The 25,918-nt window shown below is 43.5% G+C and overlaps 1 protein-coding gene across 1 annotated transcript in view; it reads left to right on the forward strand.

Moving 5' to 3' along the window:
- LOC120053308 (copine-8-like) overlaps positions 1–25,918 on the forward strand; it is an 84,518-nt gene that overhangs the window by 40,241 nt on the left and 18,359 nt on the right. The window contains exons 6-9 of the mRNA XM_039000440.1: positions 8,308–8,347; positions 16,708–16,784; positions 23,793–23,856; positions 24,205–24,308. Coding sequence (XP_038856368.1) covers positions 8,308–8,347; positions 16,708–16,784; positions 23,793–23,856; positions 24,205–24,308 — 285 coding nt within the window. The remainder of the gene's footprint in view (positions 1–8,307; positions 8,348–16,707; positions 16,785–23,792; positions 23,857–24,204; positions 24,309–25,918) is intronic.

The raw sequence follows: 25,918 nt of genomic DNA on the forward strand, positions 1-25,918 counted from the left end.
ACTTTGCCTGTTTGATGGTTCGTCGGAGAGCATAGCGGAATTTCTTATAAGCTTCCAGGTTAGAGTCCTGCTCCTTGAAAGCGGTAGCTCTAGCCTTTAGCTCAGTGCGGATGCTGCCTGTAATCCATGGTTTCTGGTTGGGGTATGTACGTACGGTCACTGTTGGGACGACGTCATTGATGCACTTATTTATGAAGCCATTGACAGATGTGGTGTACTCCTCAATGCCATTGGAGGAATCCCGGAACATATTCCAGTCTGTGCTAGCAAAACAGTCCTGTAGCATAGCATCTGCTTCATCTGACCACTTTTTTTATTGATCTAGTCACTGGTGCTTCCTGCTTTAATTTTTGCTTGTAAGCAGGAATCAGGAGGATAGCATTTTGTTCAGATTTGTCAAATTGAGGGTGAGGGAGAGCTTTGTATGCATCTCTGTGTGGAGTATAGGTAGTCCAGAGTTATTTTCCCTCTGGTTGCACATTTAACATGTTGATAGAAATTAGGTAAAACTGATTTAAGTTTCCCTGCATTAAAGTCCCCGCCTCTGGGTGAGCGTTTTCTTGTTTGCTTATGGAATACAGCTCATTCAATGCTATAAAGAATATGAAAGCTCTCTCGGTAGGTAATATGGTCTGCAGCTTTTCATGAGAAACTTTACCTCAGGCGAGAAATAGCTCGAGACTTCCTTAGATATCGTGCACCAGCTGTTGTTTACAAAAATACATAGACCGCTGCCCCTTGTCTTACCAGACACCAGCTGTATGATGATATTGGCGTCGTTCAGCCACGACTCCGTGAAGCATAAGATGTTACAGTTTTTGGTAGTTTAATCTTCCCAATAACTCGTCCATTTTTTTGTCCAAAGATTGCATGTTTACGAGCAGAATTGAGGCGAGTGGGGGTGTATTCGCCTCCAGCCCGCCCTCCGGCCTCTCTTTCTCCGCCTCCTCTTCACGCAGATCAATGGGGTTGGGGCTTGTTCCCGAGGGAGCCGTATATCTTCCACCTCGGGCTCGTCAGAGTTGTGAAACAGGTTTTCATATAACTTTTTTTATAATTCCCCTTTATGGGATGTTTTGGAACATAATATTTTCATGGGGCAAAATAAGGTTTTAGACAGACTATAAAAAATAACAGTTATGAGACGTGAATATGATGCTGTTTGTTTAAGAGCTATGCGGTTAACAGAGGTACATGTTCATTTTCTGCCTGCGTGTGTGTGAATGCCTGCCTGGGTGTTTGGTCGGTGAAAGTATGAGTAAGTTTGAGAGACAGAGAGAGCGTGAGGGTATGCGTGTGTTTGGGTTACAGAGGGAGTGATAAGGAAAAGAAAATGGCGTGTCTGTTTGTAGCTTTGCTCTGTTATGAGTGGGTGAGCATCAGGCTGTATTACCATCTACACTGATGGCCTCTTAGCAAAGAGCCGGCGGCCGAGGCTCTGCCACACTGACATTTTACATTTGAGTCATTTAGCAGGCCCTCTTATCCAGAGAGTATTACAGTTAGTGTATTCATATTAATATAGTTAGGTGAGACAACCACATACAGTTGAAGTCGGAAGTTTACATACACCTTAGCCAAATACATTTAAACTCAGTTTCACAATTCCTGACATTTAATCCTCGTAAATATTCCCTGTCTTAGGTAAGTTAGGATCACCACTTTATGTGAAATGTCAGAATAATAGAAGAGAGATTTCGACTTTCATTTCTTTCATCACATTCCCAGTGGGTCAGAAGTTTACACACACTCAATTAGTATTTGGTAGCATTGCCTTTAAATTGTTTAACTTAGGTCAAACATTTCGGGTAGCCTTCCACAAACTTCCCACAATAAGTTAGGTGAATTTTGGCCCCTTCATCCTGACAGAGCTGGTGTAACTGAGATAGGTTTGTAGGCCTCCTTGCTCGTACGTGGTTTTTCAGTTCTGCCCACAAATTGTCTATGGGATTGAGGTCAGGGCTTTGTGGTGGCCACTCCAATACCTTGACTTTGTTGTCCTTTAAGCCATTTTTCCACAACTTTGGAAGTATACTTGGGGTCATTGTCCATTTGGAAGACCCATTTGCGACCAAGCTTTAACTTCCTGACTGATGTCTTGACATGTTGCTTCAATATATCCACATAATTGTCCTGCCTCATGATGCCATCTATTTTGTGAAGTGCACCAGTCCCTCCTGCAGCAAAGCACCCCCACAACATGATGCTGCCACCCCCGTGCTTCACGGTTGGGATGGTGTTCTTCGGCTTACAAGTTTCCCCCTTTTTCCTCCAAACATAACAATGGTCATTATGGCCAAACAGTTCTATTTTTGTTTCATCAGACCAGAGGAGATTTCTCCAAAAAGTACAATCTTTGTCCCCATGTGCAGTTCAAACCGTAGTCTGGCTTTTTTATGGCGGTTTTGGAGCAGTGGCTTCTTCCTTGCTGAGTGGCCGTTCAGGTTATGTCAATATAGCACTCGTTTTTACTGTGGATATAGATACTTTTGTACATGTTTCCTATAGCATCTTAACAAGGTCCTTTGCTGTTGTTCTGGGATTGATTTGCACTTTTCGCACCAAAGTACATCCATCTCTAGGAGACAGAATGCGTCTCCTTCCTGAGTGGTATGACGGCTGTGTCATTGCTCCCAAGGATGAACCAGATTTGTGGAGGTCTGCAATCTTTTTTCTGAGGTCTTGGCTGATTTCTTTTGATTTTCCCATGATGTCAAACAAAGAGGCACTGAGTTTGAAGGTAGGACTTGAAATACATCCACAGGTACACCTCCAAATTATGTCAATTAGCCAATCAGAAGCTTCTAAAATCATGACATCCTTTTCTGGAATTTTCCAAGCTGTTTAAAGGCACAGTCAATTTAGTGTATGTAAACTTCTGACCCACTGGAATTGTGTTACAGTGAATTATGAGTGAAATAATCTGTCTGTAAGCAATTGTTGGAATGATTACTTGTGTCATGCACAAAGTAGATGTCCTAACTGACTTGCCAAAACTATAGTTTGTTAACCTCTCTGGGGTAGGTGGGACGCAATCGTCCCACCTGGCCAATAGCCAGGGAAAATACAGAGCGCCATATTCAAATAAAATGATATAAAAATCAAACTTTCATTAAATCACACATGTAAGATACCAAATTAAAGCTACACTCGTTGTGAATCCAGCCAACATGTCAGATTTCAAAAATGCTTTTCGGCGAAAGCATAAGATGCTATTATCTGATGATAGCACAACAGTAAACAAAGAGAGTAGCATATTTCAACACTGCAGGCACGACACAAAACACAGAAATAAAAATATAATTCATGCCTTACCTTTGACGAACTTCTTTTGTTGGCACTCCAATATGTCCCATAAACATCACAAATGGTCCTTTTGTTCCATTAATTCCGTCGATATATATCCAAAATGTCAATTTATTTGGCGCGTTTCATCCAGAAAAACACAGCTTCCAACTTGCGCAACGTCACTACAAAATATATCAAAAGTTACATGTAAACTTTACCAAAACATTTCAAACTACTTTTGTAATACAACGTTAGGTATTTTTAAACGTTAATAAATCGATCAAATTGAAGACGGGATGATCTGTGTTCAATACAAAAAGAAAACAAACTGACGCAACTTTTCTGGTAATGTCCCTCTCTCAAACAATTTACTTCAAGTGACACTCATTTAAGATGGCCGTACTTCTTCATTACACAAAGGAAAAACCTCAACCAATTTCCAAAGACTGGTGACATCCAGTGGAAGCGGTAGGAACTGCAAACAAGTCCCTTAGAAATATGGTGTCCCAATGAAATCAAATTGAAAAGACAGTGACCTCAAAAAAAAAGAATTCTGAATGGTTTGTCCTCGTGGTTTTGCCTGCTACATAAGTTCTGTTATACTCACAGACATGATTCAAATAGTTTTAGAAACTTCAGAGTGTTTTCTATCCAAATCTACAAATAATATGCATATCTTATTTTCTGGGGATGAGTAGCAGGCAGTTGAATTTGGGCATGCTATTTATCCAAAAGTGAAAATGCTGCCCCCTACCCCGAAGAAGTTAACAAGAAATGTATGGAATGGTTGAAAAACGAGTTTCATTGACTCCAACCTAAGTGTATGTTAACTTCCGACTTCAACTGTATCATAGACATTTTTTTGCCGGGGGGATAAGACTGAATGAGATGTCTTATTTAAGATACTCTTTGAAGAGGTAGAGTTTTCAGCTGACTTCTTGTAGGGGTGGGATGGTTAAGAGACAGAGGCGGCAGTGCTAGGGTAGGAATGTAGGGTTTGAGCATAGCCTGAAGATAGAGAGAGCCAGTTCCTCTTGCTGCTTTGTAGGCAAGCACCATGGTCTTGTAGTAGATGCGAGCTTTGACTGGAAGCCAGTGGAGAGTGCATAGAAGCAGCGTGACATGGGAGAACTAGGGAAGGTTGAACACCAGGAGGGCTACAGCGTTCTGGATAAGTTGCAGGTGTTTGATGGTACAAGTGGGAGGCCCGCCCAGCCAACAGAGAGATGCAGTAGTCCAGACGGGAGATTACAAGTCCCTGGATTAGGACCTGCACCTCTTCCTGTGAGGGAAACATTGTACTCTATGGATGTTGTAGAGCATGAACCTGCAGGAGTGAGTCACTACTTTTATGTTTGCTGAGTGTGTTGTCCAGGGTCACGCCAAGTTTATTTGTACTCTGGAAGGGGGACACTGTGGAGTTGTTCACTGTGATGGAGAAGTCTTGGAGCTGGCAGGCCATCTCCGGGAGGAAGAGCAGCTATGTATATCCTCACTAGTCACAGGATTTCATCTGGAGAGAGAGGGGAGAAAGAGGTCAAGGCGTAGGGTACCTCTGTGTGAGTGAGGGCAGTGGACTCAATAGGCTGAGTGAATGAGGAGCGGATGTCGTCGACATTCTTTCCAAAGTGGTTGACAAAGTTGTTCAGGGAGAGGGAGGTGGGGGAGGATTAGGGAAGGAGGAGAAGGTGGAAAAGAGTTTCCCTGGGTTGGAGGCAGAGGCTTGACATTTTTGGTGATATAAAAGCTGCTTTAGCAGCAGATACAGAGGAAGAGAAGGTAGAGAGGAGGAAGTGGAAGGATGTAGTTTTCCTCCGGAAATGTCGTTTTTCCTCCATTTCCTCTCCGCTTCCCGCAGCCTTGTTCTGTTAGCATGAAGTGAGTCAGTCTGGCGCTGAGTTGGGAGGGCCAAGCTGGCCAGAAGAAAAGGGGACAGTGAGAGTCAAAGGATGTGAAAAGGGAGGAGAGTAGGGTCGAAGAGCCAGTCATGAGACGGGAGGATTTAGCAGAAGGGAGAGATGATAGGATAGAAAGAACAAAGATTGCAATGTTGCATTACCATCTGGGCAGGGGCTGACTGGGTAGGTGTGGAGGAGAGATGGAGAGAAAATAAACAAAGTAGTGATCAGAGACCTGGATGGGGGTTGCAGTGATATTAGTAGGTGGACAGGATCTAGTAAAGATGAGGTCAAACGCATTACCTGCGTTGTGAGTGGGAGGGGACTGGGAAATGGTGAGATCGAAAGATGTAAGAGGGGAAAAGAAATGAATCAAAAGCAGACGTCGGGAGGTTGAAGTCGCCCAGTACGATAAGTTGTGAGCCATCGTCAGGAAATTAGCTTATCAAAGTGTCAAACACACTGAGGAACTCTCCAACTGCACCTGGTGGATGGTAAATGACAACAATGTTAAAGGGATACTTTGGGATTTTGGCAATGAGGCCCTTTATCTACTTCCACAGAGTGAGATGAATTCGTGGATACCATTTTTACCCATAGACTTCCAGTAATTCCACTAACGCTAGTTAGCATTGGCTCGCGAATCTAACTCTGACTGGACACATAGACATAAAAATGGTATTCACAAGTTCATCTTACTCTGGGGAAGCAGACAAAGAGGGCCTCATAAATAAAATCCAAACGTATCCTTTAAGCTTGAGTGGACAAGTGACAGTGACCGCATGGAATGCAAATGAGGAGATGGACAGGTGAGCAAGGGGAAAAAGAGAAAATCTACACTAGCCCTGTGCCACCACCACCACGACTAGATGCTCACAGACTATGAGAAAATGTGTAGTCAGATGAAGAGCGAACAACTGGAGTAGCAATGTTCTCTGGGGTAATCCATGTCTCCATCAGGACTGAACTCGGCCTTGTTGATTGCAGATTTGCAGTTCCAAACGCTGCTGGAGAGCAGGAATTCCACATGGGTTGTGTGCGCAGTGTACACTAAATTAGAAGGGTTGCAGCCACAGGGTGGGGAGAGTCTGTAAAATGTACAGGGAGGGGAGCAAAGAGGAATAGAAAACATGCACATAGTTGACAAAGCTAGAAAAGAGTGCAATGAGGTCATCTGAAAATAACTAGGTAAGATACTAAAGTGAGAGAATGGTGTGAAGCCTTCCTTGTATTCCTTCCTCATAAGGAAGTGTGTGTGACACACACACATTTATCCAACCAGGAAAGAAGCCTGCCACACACGCTCAGCCGCCCGGGGGAATCCTCTCTGACAAACTCTCTCACATCAAATCAAATCAAATTGTATTAGTCACATGCGCCGAATACAACATGTGTAGACCTTACTGTGAAATGCTTACTTACTAACCAACAAAGCAGTTTAAAGAATGTGTGTTTGTGTGTGTGGGTGGGTGAGACGGAGCATGTGCAGCCAAATGCATGTAGGTGTGTTTTTTCTCCTTCTCATTAACCTCTCTGGGATCGTTCGGGACGCTAGCGTCCCACCTCGCCAACAGCCAGTGAAATTGCAGGGCGCCAAATTCAAAACAACAGAAATCTCATAATTAAAATTCCTCAAACATACAAGTATTTTACACCATTTTAAAGATACACTCCTCGTTAATCCAACCACAGTGTCCGATTTCAAAAAGGTTTTTCGGCGAAAGCAGAACATATCATTATGTTAGGTCAGCAACTATTCACAGAAAGCATTCAGCCAATTTCCAACCAAAGAGGTGTCACAAAAAGCAGATAAAATATAGATAAAATTAATCACTAACCTTTGACGATCTTCATCAGATGACACTCCCAGGACTCAATGTTACACAATACATGTATGTTTTGTTCGATAAAGTTAATATTTATATCCAAAAACCTCAGTTTACATTGGCGCCATGTTCAGAAATGCCTCCAAAACATCCGGAGAAATTGCAGAGAGCCACATCAAATAACAGAAATACTCATCATAAACTTTGATGAAAGATACATGTTTTACATAGAATTAAAGATAAACTTGTTCTTAATGCAACCGCTGCGTATTCATTACAGAGGAAAAAGAAGGAACAGCCCGCCCGCGTGACCGCGCAGTAAACAACTCATTGGCCTCAGCCTAGTCCACTTGTTGAAACAGCTCTTATTCGACCCCCTTCCACAATAGAAGCCTGAAACAACTTTCTAAAGACTGTTGACATCTGCTGGAAACCTTGGGAAGTGCAATCTGGCCCCATAGACACAGCAAATTGGATAGGCAATCACTTAAATGAAACTACAAACCTCAGATTTCCCACTTCCTGGTTGGATTTGTCTCAGGTTTTCGCCTGCCATATGAGTTCTGTTATACCCACAGACATTATTTTAACAGTTTTGGAAACTTTAGAGTGTTTTCTATCCAAATCTACTACTTATATGCATATCATAGCTTCTGGGCCTGGGTAACAAGCAGTTTACTCTGGGCACCTTATTCATCCAAGCTACTCAATACTGTCCCCCTTTCCCAAAGAAGTTAAATTAATAATTTATGAATATTTGTGAGTGACCGAGGCAAAGACGAATAGAACATTACGCACACCTGTGCATTCTTCCGTCGGCGGGCCGGTTGCGTATCAATGTTCCCTAGTCTTATGGAATTACATTTGTACCAACATGGTATTGGATCATCTCTCTCCTTCTCTCAGCTGCTTGGGTGTCGAATCTCTTTTTATCTTACATGGCACTCTGTCTGTACAGAGAATACAGATACCATCACACCAGCACGCACACACACACACAAGCACACACACCTGCGCATGCACGCGCTCATTAAACACACGCACAGTGGAGACATCAGAGCAATGGATTAAGGAAGGGACATACTGTACTACAATAGAATTGCTCTCAGCATCTTTCTTTTTGAAAAGCTTCAGCACACAGGTTGCACTTGTTTTTTTATAGTTTATGCAGAACCTCCATTCTTGCTATGTCTGAGTGTTTATAACCATTGTCACTGAATGCCGAGCCTTTTTGTAAAATAGTACAATGATTTTCCGCAAACAGTGATTATACGTAATTTTCTGTTTCTGTCCAGGTACGACCTCGACTCGAAGAGCGACAACCTGTCTAAACATGTGAGTTGCCTTTTCCATCTCGTGTGTAACCACTCTCACTGTTTAGTAATGATCTCATGGGACAAATACAGATATTCTCTAGACATCCTTCCAGTCCCAAACCATATTACAGACATGAAGCCAGGTGACTTCTCCAGCAGTGTAGCCTCAACTCCAGCTCCTCAGCCTCAGCTCCAGCTCCTCAGCCTCACCTCCAGCCCCAGCTCAGAAATTCCATAATTTAGTGTTTTGTTGATGGTGGTGCAAAACCCTGTCTCAGGCGCCGCTCCAGAATCTCCCATAAGTAATCAGTTGAGATCTGGTGACTGAGACGCGCGCGCGTACACACACACTTTCAACCCCCTGTGCTCCTTTGAGACCCCTCTTTCAAAGTCACTGAAATCTGTTCTTCTAGCCAAGGTAACCAAAATAATGGGCAACTGGGCATTTTTACACATGACCCTTAGCATGATGGTTTGTTAGTTATCTCAGGAACTCTGTGGAAGAACCTGGTTTCAATATACTTATGTATCCCTAATTTACTCAAGTGTTTATTTTATTTTGACAGTTACCTGTATACTGTATATGATACAACAAAATTGAAACACCTCCACTGTATTCACATGCTACCATAGCCTTGTCTGTACATTATGCCTTGAATCTATTCTTCCGTGCCCAGAAATCTGCTCCTTTGACACTCTGTTCCGAACGCACTAGACGACCAGTTCTTTAGCCGTACCCTTATCCTACTCCTCCTCGGTTCCTCTGGTGATGTAGAGGTAAACTTCTTATGGCTGCAGGGGCAGTATTGAGTAGCTTGGATGAAAGGTGCCCAAAGTAAACGGCCTGCTCCTCAGTCCCAATTACTAATATATGCATATTATTATTAATATTGGATAGAAAACACTCTGAAGTTTCTAAAACTGTTTGAATTATGTCTGTGAGTATAACAGAACTCATATGGCAGGCAAAAACCTGAGAAAAAATCCAAACAGGAAGTGGAAATTCTGAGACTGGTCGAGTTTCAACCAAGATCCCATTGAAATCACAGCGAGATATGAATGAGTATTCACTTCCTACGGCTTCCACTAGATGTCAACAATCTGTAGAACTTTGTCTGATCACTCTACTGTGAAGGGGGTCCGAAGGAGACAGGAATGAGTCACCACTGCCATGAGGTGAACATTCTTTCACCATGCGCCTTCACATAAGAGGCAGCTCCGTTCCATCGCTCATCTGAAGTCAATGTAATTCTCCGGTTGGAACGTTATTCAAGATTTCTTTGAACAACATTCTAAAGATTGATTCAATACATCGTTTGACATGTTTCTACTGACTGTTACTGAACTTTTGGACATTTCGTCACGTTTTAGTGAACGCGCTTTGTGACTTTGGAATTGTTTACCAAACGCGCTAACCAAAGTAGCTAATTGGACATAAATAACGGACATTATCGAACAAATCAAGCATTTATTGTGGACCTGGGATTCCTGGGAGTGCATTCTGATGAAGATCATCAAAGGTAAGGGAATATTTATCATGTAATTTCTGGTTTCTGTTGACTCCAACATGGTGGCTAATTTGACTCTTGTTCTGAGCTCCGTCTCAGATTATTGCATGGTTTGCTTTTTCCGTAATTTTTTGGGGAAATCTGACACAGCGGTTGCATTAAGGAGAGGTATATCTATAATTCCATGTGTATAACTTGTATTATCATCTACATTTATGATGAGTATTTCTGTTGAAACGATGTGGCTATGCACTATCACTGGATGTTTTTGGAACTAATGAATGTAACGCGCCAATGTAAACACAGATTTTTTTATATAAATATGAACTTTATAAAACAAAACATGCATGTATTGTGTAACATGAAGTCCTATGTGTGTCATCTGAGGAAGATCATCAAAGGTTAGTGATTCATTTTAGCTATATTTCTGCTTTTTGTGACTGCTATCTTTCGCTGGAAAAATGGCTGTGCTTATTGTGGTTTGGTGTGACCTAACATAATCGTTTGTAGTGCTTTCGCTGAAAAGCATATTTGAAATCAGACACTTTGGTGGGATTAACAACAAGATTACCTTTAAAATGGTATAAGAAACATGTATGTCTGAGGAATTTTTATTATGAGATTTCTGTTGTTTTGAATTTGGCGCCCTGCACTTTCACTGGCTATTGTCATATCATCCCGTTACCGGGATTGCAGCCATAAGAAGTTAACCCATTCCCCATGCACTCTCATTTGTTGACTTCTGTAACCATAAAAGCCTTGGTTTCATGCATGTTAACATTAGAAGCCTCCTCCCTAAGTTTGTTTTATTCACTGCTTTAGCACACTCCGCCAACCCGGATGTCCTAGCTGTGTCTGAATCCTGGCTTAGGAAGGCCACCAAAAATCCTGAAATTTCCATCCCTAACTACAACATTTTCTGATAAGATAGAACTGCGGAGTTGCAATATACTGCAGAGATAGCCTGCAGAGTTCTGTCATACTACCCAGGTCTGTGCCCAAACAATTTGAGCATCTACTTTAAAAAAATCCACCTTTCCAGAAACAAGTCTCTCACCATTGCCGCTTGTTATAGACCCCATTCAGCCCCCAGCTGTGCCCTGGTCACCATATGTGAATTGATTGACCCCCATCTATCTTCGGAGTTCGTACTGTTAGGTGACCTAAACTGGGACATGCTTAACACCCCGGTCGTCCTATAATCTAAGCTAGATGCCCTCAATCTCACACAAATTATCAAGGAACCTACCAGGTACAACCTTAAATCCGCACCCTCTTAGATATCATCCTGACCAACTTTCCCTCTAAGTACACCTCTGTTGTCTTCAACGAGGATCTCAGCGATCACTGCCTCATTGCCTGCGTGCGTAATGGGTCCACGGTCAAACGACCACCCCTCATCATTGTCAAACGCTCCCTAAAACACTTCAGTGAGCAGGCCTTTCTAATCGACCTGGCCCGGGTACCCTGGAAGGATATTGACCTCATCCCGTCAGTAGAGGATGCATGGTTTCTCTGCTAAAGTGCTTTCCTCTCCATCTTAAATAAGTACGCCCCATTCAAAAAATGCTGAACTAAGAATAGATATAGCCCTTAGTTCACCCCAGACTTGACTACCCTTGGCCAGCACAAAAACGTCCTGTGGCGTTCTGCATTAGCATCGAATAGCCCCTGCGATATGCAACTTTTTCAGGGAAGTCAGGAACCAATATACACAGTCAGTTAGGAAAGCTAAGGCTAGCTTTTTCAAACAGAAATTTGCATCCTGTAGCAATAATTCCAAAAAGTTTTGGGACACTGCAAAGTTCATGGAGAATAAGAGCACCTCCTCCCAGCTGCCCACTGCATTGAGGATAGGAAACATTGTCACCACCGATAAATCTAAGATAATTGATCATTTCAATAAGCATTTCTCTTTGGCTGGCCATGCTTTCCACCTGGCTACCCCGGCCAACACCTCAGCACCCCCTGCAGCAACTTTCTCTAGCCCCCCCCCCCCCCCCCCCCACTTCTCCTTCACCCAAATCTGGATCCCTACAAATCAGCTGGGCTAGACAATCTGGACTCTCTCTTTCTTAAATTATCTGCCAAAATTCTTGCAACCCCTATTACTAGCCTATTCAACCTCTCTTTCATATCGTCTGAGATCCCCAAAGATTGGAAAGCTGCTGCGGTCATCCCCCTCTTCAAAGATGGAGACACTCTAGACCCAAACTGTTATAGACCTATATCCATCCTGTCCTGCCTTTCTAAAATCTTCGAAAGCCAAGTTAACAAACAGAATACCGACCATCTTGAATCCCACCGTACCTTCTCAACTATGCAATCTGGTTTCCGAGCTGGTCATGCGTGCACCTCAGCAAAGCTCAAGGTCCTAAACAATCTCATAACTGCCAACGATAAAAGACAGTACTGTGCAGCCGACTTCATCGACCTGGCCAAGGCTTTCGACTCTGTCAATCACCGCATTCTTATCGGCAGACTCAACAGCATGGCTTCTCAAATGACTGGTTCACCAACTACTTCGCAGATAGAGTTCAGTGCGTCAAATCGGAGCGCCTGTTGTCCGGAACCTCTCTATGGGGGTGCCACAGGGTTCAATTCTCGGGCCGACTCTTTTCTCTGTATATGTCAGTGCTGCTGGTGATTCTCTGATCCACCTCTACGCAGACGACACCATTCTATATACATCCAGCCCTTCTTTGGACACTGTGCTGACAAACCTCTGAACGAGCTTCAATGCCATACAACACCTCCAACTGCTTTTAAACGCATGTAAAACCAAGTGCATGCTCTTCAACCGATTGCTGCCCGCACCCTCACATGACTGGGCAGGGGCGCAGCCATGGGTGGGCCCGTGAGGGCATAGACCTACCCAATGGGGAGCCAGGCACAGCCAATCAGAACGAGTTTTTCCCCACAAAAGGGCATTATTACAGACAGAAATACTCAGAAATACCTCACTTCATCAGCTCTCCGGGTGGCTGGGCTCAGACGGTCCTGAAGAAGCCAGATGTGGAGGTCCTAGGCTGACGTGGTTACATGTGATCTGCGGTTGTGAGGCCGGTTGGACATACTGCCAAATTCACTAAAACAACTTTGGAGGTGGCTTATGGTAAAGAAATTAACATTAAAATCTCTGGCAACAGCTCTGGTGGACATTCCTGCAGTCAGCATGCAAATTGCACGCTCCCTCAAAACTGAGGCATCTGTGGCATTGTGTTGTGACAAAACTGCACATTTTAGAGTGGCCTTTTATTGTCCCCAGCAGAAGGTACACCTGTGTAATGATCATGCTTTTTAATCAGCTTTTTGATATGCCACACCTGACAGGTGGGTGGATTATCTTGGCAAAGGTTGTTGCTGTTAAAGAAAATGTGTTCTCAGTCAACTTACCTGGTAAAATAAGGGTTAAATAAAAATGTCCATTGCTTGGGTTTCTTGGCCCAAGCAAGTCTTCTTATTGGTGTCCTTTAGTAGTGGTTTCTTTGTAGCAATTCGACCATGAAGGCCTGATTCACTCAGTCTCCTCTGAACAGTTGATGTTGAGATGTGTCTGTTACTTGAATTCTGTGAGGCATTTATTTGGGCTGCAATCTGAGTTGCAGTTAACTCTAATGAATTTATCCTCTGCAGCAGAAGTAACTCTGGGTCTTCCTGTCCTGTGGCGGTCCTCATGAGAGCCAGTTTCCTCATAGCGCCTGATGTTTTTTGCGACTGCTCTTGAAGAAACTTTCAAAGTTCTTAGTTTTCCGCATTGACTGACCTTCATGTCTTAAAGTGAACTGTCATTTCTCTTTGCTTATTTGAGCTGTTTTTGCTATAATATGGACTTGGTCTTTTACCAAATAGGACTATCTTCTGTATACCACCCCTACCTTGTCACAACACAACTGATTGGCTTAAACGCATTACAAAGAAAATAATAAATTAATTTAACAAGGCACACCTGTTAATTGAAATCCATTCCAGGTGACTACCTCATGAAGCTGGTTGAGAGAATGTCAAGAGTGTGCAAAGCAAATTCTACAATGTAGAAAATAGTAAAAAATTAAGAAAAACACTTGAATGAGTAGGTGTGTCTAAACTTTCGACTGGTACTGTATATTCTCGTTACCTTTCATTCACAGGTGTCCATTTCAATGAACTTGGGCGTACCTGGAACTACTACCACTCTCGTTGTCAGAGTCAGAGAATGCATTTGGTATCATGGCTGCAAGGATTAGGATTCTTGGTCGTCCAATCGAGTGTAGCCCTGAAAAGGCTAAGGGCAATCTCCAAGTTCCAGGGCAACATTTCTTGCAAGTTAAACAAGTTGAAGGATCTCCCCCCGGACATGTGCCATGGCAGGAAAACGTGGTTAGGAGAGGACAGCTCAACCCAAGGCCAAGCAGTCATGCAGAAAAGGCCTTTGTTTGAACTGCTCACACACACCCCTTGATGGACACACAGACCCAGTTCTTTGTGCGCACTGTGAACCAAAGTACTTTGGCCTAACATTTAGAGTTTTAATCTTGTTAATAAAATGAAACCTGATTCTATGACGTCTCAGTGAGCAGTAATTTAGATTAGATTGAACAACACCCAGTAGAAAGCCTGTAAAGTCTGTGGCACTTCTGTACATTGTCAGCACTTGCACTTGCTGTTCAAATAGAATGCATCGAAACACCTTGTATTGAGATGAAGAAATGCCAACAGAGTTTTTTCAGCACACAAAAATAAACCTTTATTCTTGCTTATGAGCTCTGAACGTAAACCACAATACAAAAGTGTCTGAGACCAGACCAGTAAACAAGTGTCTATGGAATAAAATGTAAGTCAGTGTAGTTACAAACATTTCTGAACAATATTACAGTGTCTGCTATGAACAGACATGTGAACAACTGAAGTGTCTATGGAATAAAATGAACGTCTAGTGTCTGGCTCCAGAGATGTCAGAACAACAACAGAAGTTCATTTCACTGTGTTCCCAGTTGTTCGGTCCATGTCCTCTTCTTGAAGTCATACACAAACTCATGCAGCTGGTGATCTAATTCCTGCCAGAGTTTTGGCGAGAGTTCATCCATGAAATCCGCTATAGGTGCCAGGGCCCTGTGGATAGGATGAGAAGAGGGGTGGGGAAATTAGGAGTGCCTGGAGAGCAGTGTGCATGGTGAGGCGAGGAGGAAAAAGGACAACAGAAGAGCGGAAAGGGGATCAGAGTAAAGGGGGGAGGAGTCTGAAAATATTTGTATTTACCTCTGGGACAAGTCTTCAATCATTTGCAATGCCTTTGCGAGTGATGTGTTAAGTGTGAAGTCTGCAAGTCCTTTCTCCCTTCTTCTCACACCCCTGCTACTTCTGCTGCTGTTCTGTGGCATTGGTGAGGAGCAAGCCAGTGGAGTAGGTCTTGGAGGTGGGCCCAGGATAGAGCTCTCCAGGTCCTGCATGCAATTCTGCACTGCAGCTCAGTGCGTGAGATGGGCTGGGGCCGATGACCAGTCAATACTGGGGGCAGATGTAGTGCTCGGGCCAGTGAATAGGCGGTGCTGGGGTGCAGAGAACAAAACCAGGTGCTGTCTCCATTCACTGGTGTTTCTGCCTTAAAAAATAAGAAGTTTAGGACACATATCCAAACCATCCAAAACGATCAATGAACATAATATCAAATATCATTAACCGATATTACAATAGACTATATAATGTTGCAAATGTCCTGGCCTATCTTATCTCTGTTCAAACGTTTGCACCTTTTTGACTAGCTGGACCTTGCTACCAAACTTTGACTTTGGTGTTACCAATGTGGGAAGCTTATGATTTTCTTTCTCTGACAAAATGATTTTTGATCAAAAGTTGTAAAGATCTTTTAGTTTAGTTGGTTGGCTTGCTTTCCCTGCACGACTATGCTGCAAGGCTAGCTAGCAACTAGGAGGGATGGCTGTTTTCCTCACTCTCTCTTTCCGAAGAAGAGCAATGGGCCCAAGTTGCACGGTGGGACAAGGGGAGAGGAGTGATAATCACTGACAGGCAGAATAGATCCTGGGTGCAGCTTTCTGCCCGCTGGACCAAACACAGCTCATCTGTCAAGTGAATGTATTATACGCAGAGCCAGTCTGGACCCAGTAGCATAGTACAAGTCCTCACTCTTTTGAGTCTCAACACACTGAGTTTAATTTCATTGCCCCAGCCCAAAGGGCCTGTGCGAACAACACCACGCTTACAAAACTAAACAATACTACCCTCACTACTTGTGTGAGCCACCACACTATATTGGGCAGAGAGAGAGATACTCAAGACCCTCTGTTTGTGTCAAATGGTAAAAGCTACATAGCTTTCACACCTTCCATGGCTCAGTTGGTTAGGGCATGACGGGGCGCCTACTGTAGAAGACCAGGTTGTAGGTTTGATTCTCACCTGGGAACAATGTGTTAAGTGTATGTGCTATATGTGTTAACTCTGTGTTACCTGTAAGTCAGTGAGAACGAAAGATTCTATAAAATTACCTTATTTATTATTAGGCTTTTTTCATCTCGTATCAATGTCATTCTTTATCCCATATGCTCGTAGGATTTAATAGAGAAGCTTTACAAAAAAAGATTTTGTCGAAACGTAAATATCCTAGGAAATGATCTTGGGCTGTGGCATGGTGGGGGCTAAGCCAGGCTAAGCCAAGCTAAGCCAGGGGTTTGGGAGGTAGATGGAGGAAGATTGGAATCAGGGTCACTTTTTTTCCATTTGAACCTTCTTGATCTGCTCGCATAGCATTTGTGCTCATTACGTTCTGAAAATCTTACAAAAAATGTATATCAAATTTGTTTATTTCTCATCTATCTTTTGGGCCATTTCTCTCACACACTCTCACTCGCTCTTTCTCGTATGTGTGTGTGTGTAGGACTTCCTGGGCCAGGCATTCTGTACCCTGGGGGAGGTGGTGGGCTCCATGGGAAGCTGTGTGGAAAAACCTCTCATGTAAGTAATGTACTGTACCGTTCTGTCACAAACCCTATTGTTGCTATTTTTGGCCTATTTTGTCCTCATTATAAAAAGCCAGGCCCAAGAGGCCACATAATTTACATGGTTTAAAGGGTTCTATTTTATTTGAAATTTTGCGTCGTTGGTATTCCATTGATGTACAGTATATTCCACATTGGGGACAATATCGTTGCAATTCCAGTCAATTAAGGAAATAGATTGATCATTAATAACATGATTCCTAATACACTACCCCACTTTGAGAACTCTTTGTTGTTGGCTAAGCAAGGTTACCACAAATTAATGTTGAGCATTAAAAGAACTTTGTCCGTGCCTATTTAATGAAACTCAGTTGATGTACAATGCATTCGGAAAGTATTCAGACCCCTTGACTTTTTCCACATATTGTTACATTAAAGCCTTATTCTAAATTAGATTTTTTTTTTTTATGTTCTTCATCAATCTACACACAGTACCCCATAATGAGAAATCAAAAACAGGTTTTTAGAAATTTTAGCAAATGTATTACAAATTTAAAACTGAAATATTACATTTACATAAGTGTTCAGACCCTTTACTCAGTACTTTGTTGAAGCACCTCTGGCAGCGATTACAGCCTGGAGTCTTCTTGGGTTTGACGCTACAAGCTTTGCACATCTGTATTTGGGAGGTTTCTTCCATTCTTCTCTGCAGATCCTCTTAATCTCTGTCAGGTTGGATGGGAGTGTTACTGCACAGCTATTTTCAGGTCTATCCATAGATGTTCGATCGGGTTCAAGTCCGGGCTCTGGCTGGGCAACTCAAGGACATTCAGAGACTTCTCCCGAAGCCACTTCTGCGTTATCTTAGCTGTGTGCTTATGGTCATTGTGCTGTTGGAAGGTGAACCTTCGCCCCAGTCTGAGGTCCTGAGTACTCTGGAGCAGGTTTTCATCAAGGATCTCTCTGTATTTTGCTCCGTTCATCTTTGCCTCGAAACTGACTAGCCTCCCAGTCCCTGCCGCTGAAAAACATCCCCACAGCATGATGCTGCCACCACCATGCTTCACTGTAGGCATGGTGCCAGATTTCCTCCGGACGTGACGCTTGGCATTCAGGCCAAAGAGTGCAATCTTGGTTTCATCAGACCAGAGAATCTTGTTTCGCATGGTCTATGAGTGTCTTTAGGTGCCTTTTGGCAAACTCCAAGCGGGCTGTCATGTACCTTTTACTGAGGAGTGGCTTCCGTCTGGGCAATGTACCATAAAGGCCTGATTGGTAGAGTGCTGCAGAGATGGTGTTCTTCTGGATGGTTCTCCCATCTCCACAGAGGAACTCAAGAGCTCTGTCAGAGAGACCATCGGGTTCTTGGTCCCTGACCAAGGCCCTTCTACCCCGATTGCTCAGTTTTTTGCCGGGCGGCCAGCTCTAGGAAGAGTCTTGGTGGTTCCAAACTTCTTCCATTTAAAAATGATGGAGGCCACTGTGTTCTTGGGAATCTTCAATGCTGCAGACATTTTTTTGGTACCCTTCCCCAGATCTGTGCCTCGACACAATCCTGTCTCGGAGCTCTACGGACAAATCCTTCGACCTCGTGGCTTGGTTTTTGCTCTGACATGCACTGTCAACTGTGGGACCTTATATAGACAGGTGTGTGCATTTCCAAATCATGTCCAATCAATTGAATTTACCACAGGTAGACTCCAATCAAGTTGTAGAAACATCTCAAGGATGATCAATGGAAACAGGATGCAACTGAGCTCAATTTCGAGTCTCATAGAAAAAGTTCTGAGTACTTACGTATGTAAATAAGGCATTTCAGTTTTTCTATTTTAATATATTTGCAAACATTTCTAAAAACCTGTTTTCGCTTTGTCATTATGGGCTATTGTGTGTACATTGCTGAGGAAAAACATGTATTTAATACATTTTAGAAGAAGGCTGTAACGTAACAAAATGTGGTCTGAATACTTTTGAAATACAAATAGAACATAAGAATTCACTTAGAGAATGACAGTTCCCTTTCCCATCCAGAAATGTTTTTTATACACTGTATGGGATGCCAACAGTGTCGTTGTTGCCAGCTGCTGTTTTTTACACAATGGGATACGGAGGGGCTCCACTTGCATGATGTTTCAGCATGTTTAAAAAAAAATAACAAAGATGATTACACATCCTCAAGTGAATTATTATCAAGTTAAAAATACACATGCGTTAATTTGGCAGCCATGTCGCTATGTTAATCTGTGTCATATTGAGGCATGAGTTATCAAGGAGCCAGGAGTCTTATTGGAAATTCCTCAAATTGACTAGAGTTGAAATTGAACTGGAACTACAAATGAACATTAGCATCTAACCACAGCACTTTTACATTGAAGAGAACTTAAATGTTGATTAATATGCACTGTCAACTAAATGTGATGAATAGTTTCCAACTGGGAAGTCTTACACAAATTGGAAGTGCAAATTTGTACATTGATTTTTTAATAAAAGCATATGGCCGCTCTGGAAAAAAGGCTACTATGGCCTGTGCTGTGCGCTACAAATATACATGCTTTATCTTCAGTGATGTATTCCAGTATAATGTAAAATACTGTACAATATGGCCTGGTATATCATGAAGCAGATTTGTTAGTGTTAGTAGCCCCTCTGTCACCTCCACACCTCCTCAGGGGGGAACCATTAGTGCAAAGAGGAAAATATCTGCGTCCCAAATGGCACCCTATTGTAACGCCCGTCGGAAGAAGTGGACCAAGGTGCAGCGTGGTACGTGTTCATGATTTTTATTTCTCAGAACACCAAACAAAACAACAAAAGAATAACGAACGTCACGTTCTGTAGGCTTCACAGAGCTAACAAAAAACAACATCCCACAAAACTAAGGTGGAAAAACAGGCTGCCTAAGTATGATTCCCAATCAGAGACAACGATAGACAGCTGTCCCTGATTGAGAACCATACCCGGCCAAAACATAGAAACACTAAACATAGAAAGCCCACCCCACATCACACCCTGACCTAACCAAATAGAGAAATAAAACGGCTCTCTAAGGTCAGGGCGTGACACCTATTCCCTTTATAGTGCACTCCTTTTGACCTGGGCCAGTAGGGGTCTAGTGCACTATATAATGAATAGGGTGCTATTTGGGACGCATACAATGTGTTGAATGTCCATTTATTTTCTTCCTGAGGCACTGAGAGCAGGGTGTGTTCTTCATGTGTGAACCGTAAGGGGTGGCCCTCACCCCACTGTGTGTGTGTGTGTTTGCCTGAGATGATTGTTTGTGTGTGTGCGTGCCTGCCTGCCTGCGCGTGTCTGACTGAGTGTGTGACTGTTTGTGTGTGTCTGTGTGTATGCACGTGTGTGCATGTGGCAAATGTATATACACAATGAATCAATGGGTTGTTGCAGCTGAATGGGTCTGCAGAAGAATGACACAAGACGATGATATAAGAATGTGCCGCTGTTGTGGAGTTATATAATCATCTCAGGCTACACTCATCCTCTGTGTGTGTGTGTGCATGCGTGCAGCCGGTCCACAGTATCTTAAAGTGGCACCTCCTATTTACATGGAGACGGCCGAGTCAAAAGCGTGGCACTTGTGTTCAGTGGAGTGGAGGAAGATTTTACAACTAAAGAGCAGCGCAAAGGAGGAGCATATGTGCAGAACTAAATATGTGCAGAACTAAATATGTGCAGAACTAAACGATGCTGGCTGTAGACAGATGCTCTTAGGAGCACACCACAAACAGGCATTGAGATAAACATTTGATAATTTATCTTGATGATAATAATGACTGCCATGAACTTTTCACACAGCATTTATTATACTATTACACATGAGCGGTATACCCCTTTTTACATTGTCCTGTGATACCCACCCTACTGTGCTGGTCCAGATATATTCTTTTCACTTAAAATTGGGAAGTTGAGCCAAAATAAGTATAGATTGTCCCCTTTCTAGACTATAGTTGAGAACGTACAGTTATGACTAGCTGTTCCCTGAAGGTGGGAAACAAGGTACAACACAGCTATGGGGAGTTTTTGCACTACTGAAGAACATTTGAACCAATCCTGACAAGGCCAATGAACAGTGTGCTTCACCGGAAGCCACAAGTGATAAACCCGAGGCACAGATAAGTTTGTTCCTGTCACGCCCTGGCCATAGAGAGGCTTTTATTCTCTATTTTGGTTAGGCCAGGGTGTGACTAGGGTGGGCATTCTAGTTTCTTTATTTCTATGTTTTCTGTTTCTATGTTTTGGCCGGGTATGGTTCTCAATCAGGGAGAGCTGTCTATCGTTGTCTCTGATTGGTAATCATACTTAGGCAGCCTGTTTTTCCACCTTAGTTGTGGGTAGTTGTCTGTGTTAGTGGCCTGCATAGCCCTAGTCAGCGTCACGTTCGTTTTTGTTGTTTCTTGTTTTTGTTGGCGACATTCAAAATAAAAAGAAATGTATACTTACCACGCTGCACCTTGGTCCGGTCATTTCCACGAAGACAGCGAACGTGACAGTTCCATTCAGTATCGCCCGCTGTTCATCGAGCCCAGAACCGGGCGGTGCGGGGCCGAACAGGTGTTGTACCTCATTTCCCTCCTACAGGGAACATTAGTTATAGCCATAACTATACGTTCCCTTTCAGTCGGTCAACTCCGTACAACATAGCTATAGGGATATGAAATCACGCCCCTGTCAAGGTGTGGGTGTAGCTGGTGCATTGGAAGTCAGACGCAGGAGAGCAGAGATGAGTGGACAAGGCACTTTACTGAGGCAATATATGAATAGAACGCAACCGCGTCACAAAAACAAATGCCCTCAGAACAAGTACAAAAATAACAAGGTACAAAGTACAGTCTGTCAAAAAGCACGGGTGTAAAATATAACCCGGCGCAAACCAGCTGGAAGAGTGCCAACCTGACAATAAACAATTACACACACAGACATGGGGGGAACAGAGGGTTAAATACACAACATGTAATGAGGGAAGGAATACCAGGTGTGTGGGAAAACAAGACAAAACGAATGGAAAATGAAAGGTGGATCGGCGATGGCTAGAAGACCGGTGACGTCGACCGCTGAACGCCGCCCGAACAAGGAGAGGGACCGACTTCGGCGGAAGTCGTGACAGCCCCATGCCAACCTTAGCGTAAACCAAATGAAATGGCCCACGGCAGACCACCCAGAGTTCCAACCTGACAGGAATGCCTGTTGAACCCCGGTATTGTGCAATCTGTGCGCTGCCTAATGACTCTCTCCCGTCCCAGATGTAACCACACTGTGGGCTACACTGGGGCCAGTGACATGGTACAGCTGCAGAACTTACGTATGCTAAACAAGAGAGCTACACAATCAATTCCAAAATGGGAGGCAGGAATCACCAATGGCAGTACACTAGCTAGCTCGCCTTGACGAGTCAGCTAACCTGTGGGTAGCACGCTATGCAGAGCTGTTAAGCTAGCCTGATCGCGTCCACATAAGACCTGATCATCGACCATCTTTGGGACGAGAGGTAAACGTGTTTGACCGAGGCAGGTACAGGCGGCCTGGCATGCCCACCGACCCGGCCGTTCTCTCCCTTCACATCGCCTCCCTTAGCCGGTGATAGATCGCATAGCAACCGGGTTGAGCTAGGGCAGCTTTCGCATGCCTCAGCCCAGGGAGACAAGATATTTTCTGACTAAAGCCCCAAATCATCCTTGGGTCACGTAACTCATATCCAGCCGAGGTACGGGCACCCGTGAAAGGAAGCCATAAGAATTCCACACGTTTCCCAAAGGAACTTGCGCGCACCATGGACTAGGGGAACAGTGACAGCCACGTGCAAGCCACTGTTACGTCACCGTCCCGCACACAAGCTGACCCAAGCGGGGGCAGATGGAGCATGCACCGCGTCGAGACAGACAACAAAACGTGAGTATCTTTTTTATTTATTTAGACAAGGTCTTGAACCCGAGCCCGGCTTGTTAGCTTTCGTTGTTTTGGTTACATTACTCAGCCAATTAGCCAGGCTAAACACGCAGAAGATTAACTAACAGATTTAGCAGGAAAATCACGAAACCAGTTACCAAGCTTTTAACACACAATGTCCAGAAGGATGAGCTCGTCATCCTCAAGTGTGAGTGGTAAGTTGAAGTAAACCCTTGTATTTCGCGTTCCCATGTTTATTTTGAAAGAATACGTGAAATTGTTCTGCTCAGCTCGAGGTGAAGAGCAGGAGATTTGAAGGAATGAATTCATGCCTTGGGTTTATCACCTGTGGAAGGCCGGACTTCCGGTGAGGCACGGTGTTCATTGGCCTTCTCAGGCGTGATTCTAACGTTCTTCAGTGGAGGGCGTTAGGGTATGAACTCCCCATAGCTGTGTTGTAGCGATTTGACTGACTGAAAGGGAACCATATCAACTGTGTAGATCATTTTAATGGAAGGACTTGTATGAACTGCATAGTTAGTTCAATGCCATTCGTCTTCTTTATCCAGCCTTCTCTTTCCTATACCCTCTCTCTCTTTTACCCCCCCCCCCCACCTCCCCTCCAGTGCCAATGTTTTGTGCTCACTGCTCACCCAGTCAGTCCATTTCAGTGAGAGCTTCTCTCGCTGGGCCTCCGAGAGCCCCGGTTGCATTTCAAAGACTCACTTCAATTTGCCATCTATTTTCCTCCATGCATGTTATTGCATAATTCCAGCAACATTATATAGCTCTATTTGGCCAAATGAAAAACTACGTTGCTCTCTCTCTCTCCAGTCTAAATCAAACCTTGGGGTTCTGGCATTCATTTGTCTATTTTTACTTGGTCAATTTCTTTCTGCCTCATCTTTGTCAAGGAAGGTATTGACGATTGATGTATGACATGCTAGATGGACAAGTCGTCATTGTAAATAAGAATTTGTTCTTAATTCACTTACCTAGTTAAATAAAGGTGTCCTAAAATAAAATACAAAAATGGACGGAGAGCCATGAACAACACACAAATGTACAGTAACGCTGCCAGAAGTGATGATTCTAGTCTCTCTCTTTTGTGTTTTAACAGTGGGATTCCAGGGAAGAAGTGTGGTACCATCAAAGTCAGAGCAGAGGAGCTGAGCAATTGCAGGGTGAGTGGTTATCGTGTGTAAAAAAAAAAAAAAAAAAAATGCAACTGTTGTAAGTGTTCCCCTTTTAATGAACAGTCATCATGAAAATGGAACGGCTTTAGCATTTTCAACGGTGGCTATTCAGTCATACATATCCACATACTCTACACAGGAGCACAACAATGACTTGTTGCCTTTTTTCCTACAAATAATTCACTAAATACTAAGGGACTCAGTCAATCAAAACAGGTCATGAAATGTAAAATAATTAGAAGGGGGGGAAAAGCAATCAGAGAAAAATGACTATTGTCCCAGTCTGTGGTATTTATTGTCTGTCTGTTCCATCTATCTGTAACCTGTTCTCTCTAGGAGTCAGTGATGCTGCAGTTCTGTGGGAACAAGTTGGACAAGAAAGACTTCTTTGGGAAATCGGATCCTTTTCTGGTCTTCTACCGCAGTAACGAAGACGGATCGTAAGTCATCAACAACAAGCGTTGATTTATTATTACATACAAAATCGAATTAAAACTTGATTCATTCACAACCAATAATCATGTTTGTTTACATACTGTATACTGTACTATGTGATGGGTGGCAGGTAGCCTATCTGTTAAGAGCATTGGACCACTAACCGAAAGGTCACTGGTTCGAATTCCCGAGCTGGCAAGATGGAAAAATCTGCCATTGAGCAAGACAGTTAACCCCCCACAACAACTGCTCCCTGGGTGCCGATGACATGGTCATCGATTTAAGGCAGCCCCCCACAACTCTGATTCAGAGGGGTTGAGTGCTTACCTACGGAAAAGCACGTGCGTCCTTGCTGGGATGACACAATCAGTCTACTACCGGAGAATATTAACACCAAACACATTGGTTCACCGTTCCACGGGAGCGGACAGTACACAGCATACCATAACGTTCTGAATAATGGCCAAGTCTACCTCGCTCCTTATTCTACTGAACCGCTTAGGCGCAACAAACACAAGTCCAACATTTATCGGAAACTGTTAAACTACCTGTTCACTACCCTCCTGCTCTCCGGGGATGTGCAACTCAATCCTGGGCCCAACATCACCGAGCCAGCGATACGCACCGGAGTGGAAAGCGGTGGATGGCCTCGTCCACTGATCGTCGCCGCTGTGGAAGTGGGTGAGTGCTATGGTCCTATGGTTTTTCTCGACTCACCCGGCTCCAGGATAGATTTTGACTCTTCAAACATACCAAAGTCGCTATATGCGATCCCTGACTCTGCTTCTGGTACGCAAGCTGTTTTAATTAGTTCCCCGCATCCAGTGCAGGCGGGAGGGATTGTTAATTGCGCTACCGAACTGCCCCTAATCAAAACGAAACAAAACGGCCTAAACCCAGCCGTCAGAAAACACAGAAAATTTAACTTTTTTCAATGTGTCAATCACTCTCGAGTCATCTGGGACCCACGAGCTAAGCCCAAGGGACTACTAGGGGGGCACTTGAACATTCGTAGTGTCATTCCAAAAAGTGATCAAATTCAACATCTACTCACAGACTCCAACCTTGACTTTCTCTGCCTCTCAGAGACATGGCTCCATAAAAACTCTCCATCTGCTGCTTTGATTGTGCCTGGCTACAATGTTTTCAGGAGAGACAGGACTGAAGGAAGAGGAGGGGGTGTGATGATTTACATTAAAGAACATATCCGATGTAAACAAATTGAGTGGTCATGTGATAATGAACTAGAATGTATTGGCCTGAACATTACACTGTCTCCCCAAATGTCTTTTACCCTCATTGGAATGTATAGGCCACCTTCCACCAAAAGTGTGTTTTTTGATCAGTTTAATAACATGCTTAGGGAATGTGATTTTGGGAAAGAGGTCATCTTAATGGGAGATTTTAACATTAATTATGAAGACAAGTGTTGTAGGAAAACCCTCAAACGGATCACTAATACCTTTGACCTTACACAGCTAGTTAAAGGGCCAACCAGGGTGACTTGTTGCTCTAAAACACAGATTGATTTGGTGTTCAGTAATAAACCAGAGAGAGTGACTAAATCATTCAATATGGTTACTGGGCTATCTGATCATAATCTGACACTTATAGC

This window comes from Salvelinus namaycush, chromosome 9, assembly GCF_016432855.1.
Source record: "Salvelinus namaycush isolate Seneca chromosome 9, SaNama_1.0, whole genome shotgun sequence".
Taxonomy (NCBI): Eukaryota; Metazoa; Chordata; class Actinopteri; order Salmoniformes; family Salmonidae; genus Salvelinus; species Salvelinus namaycush.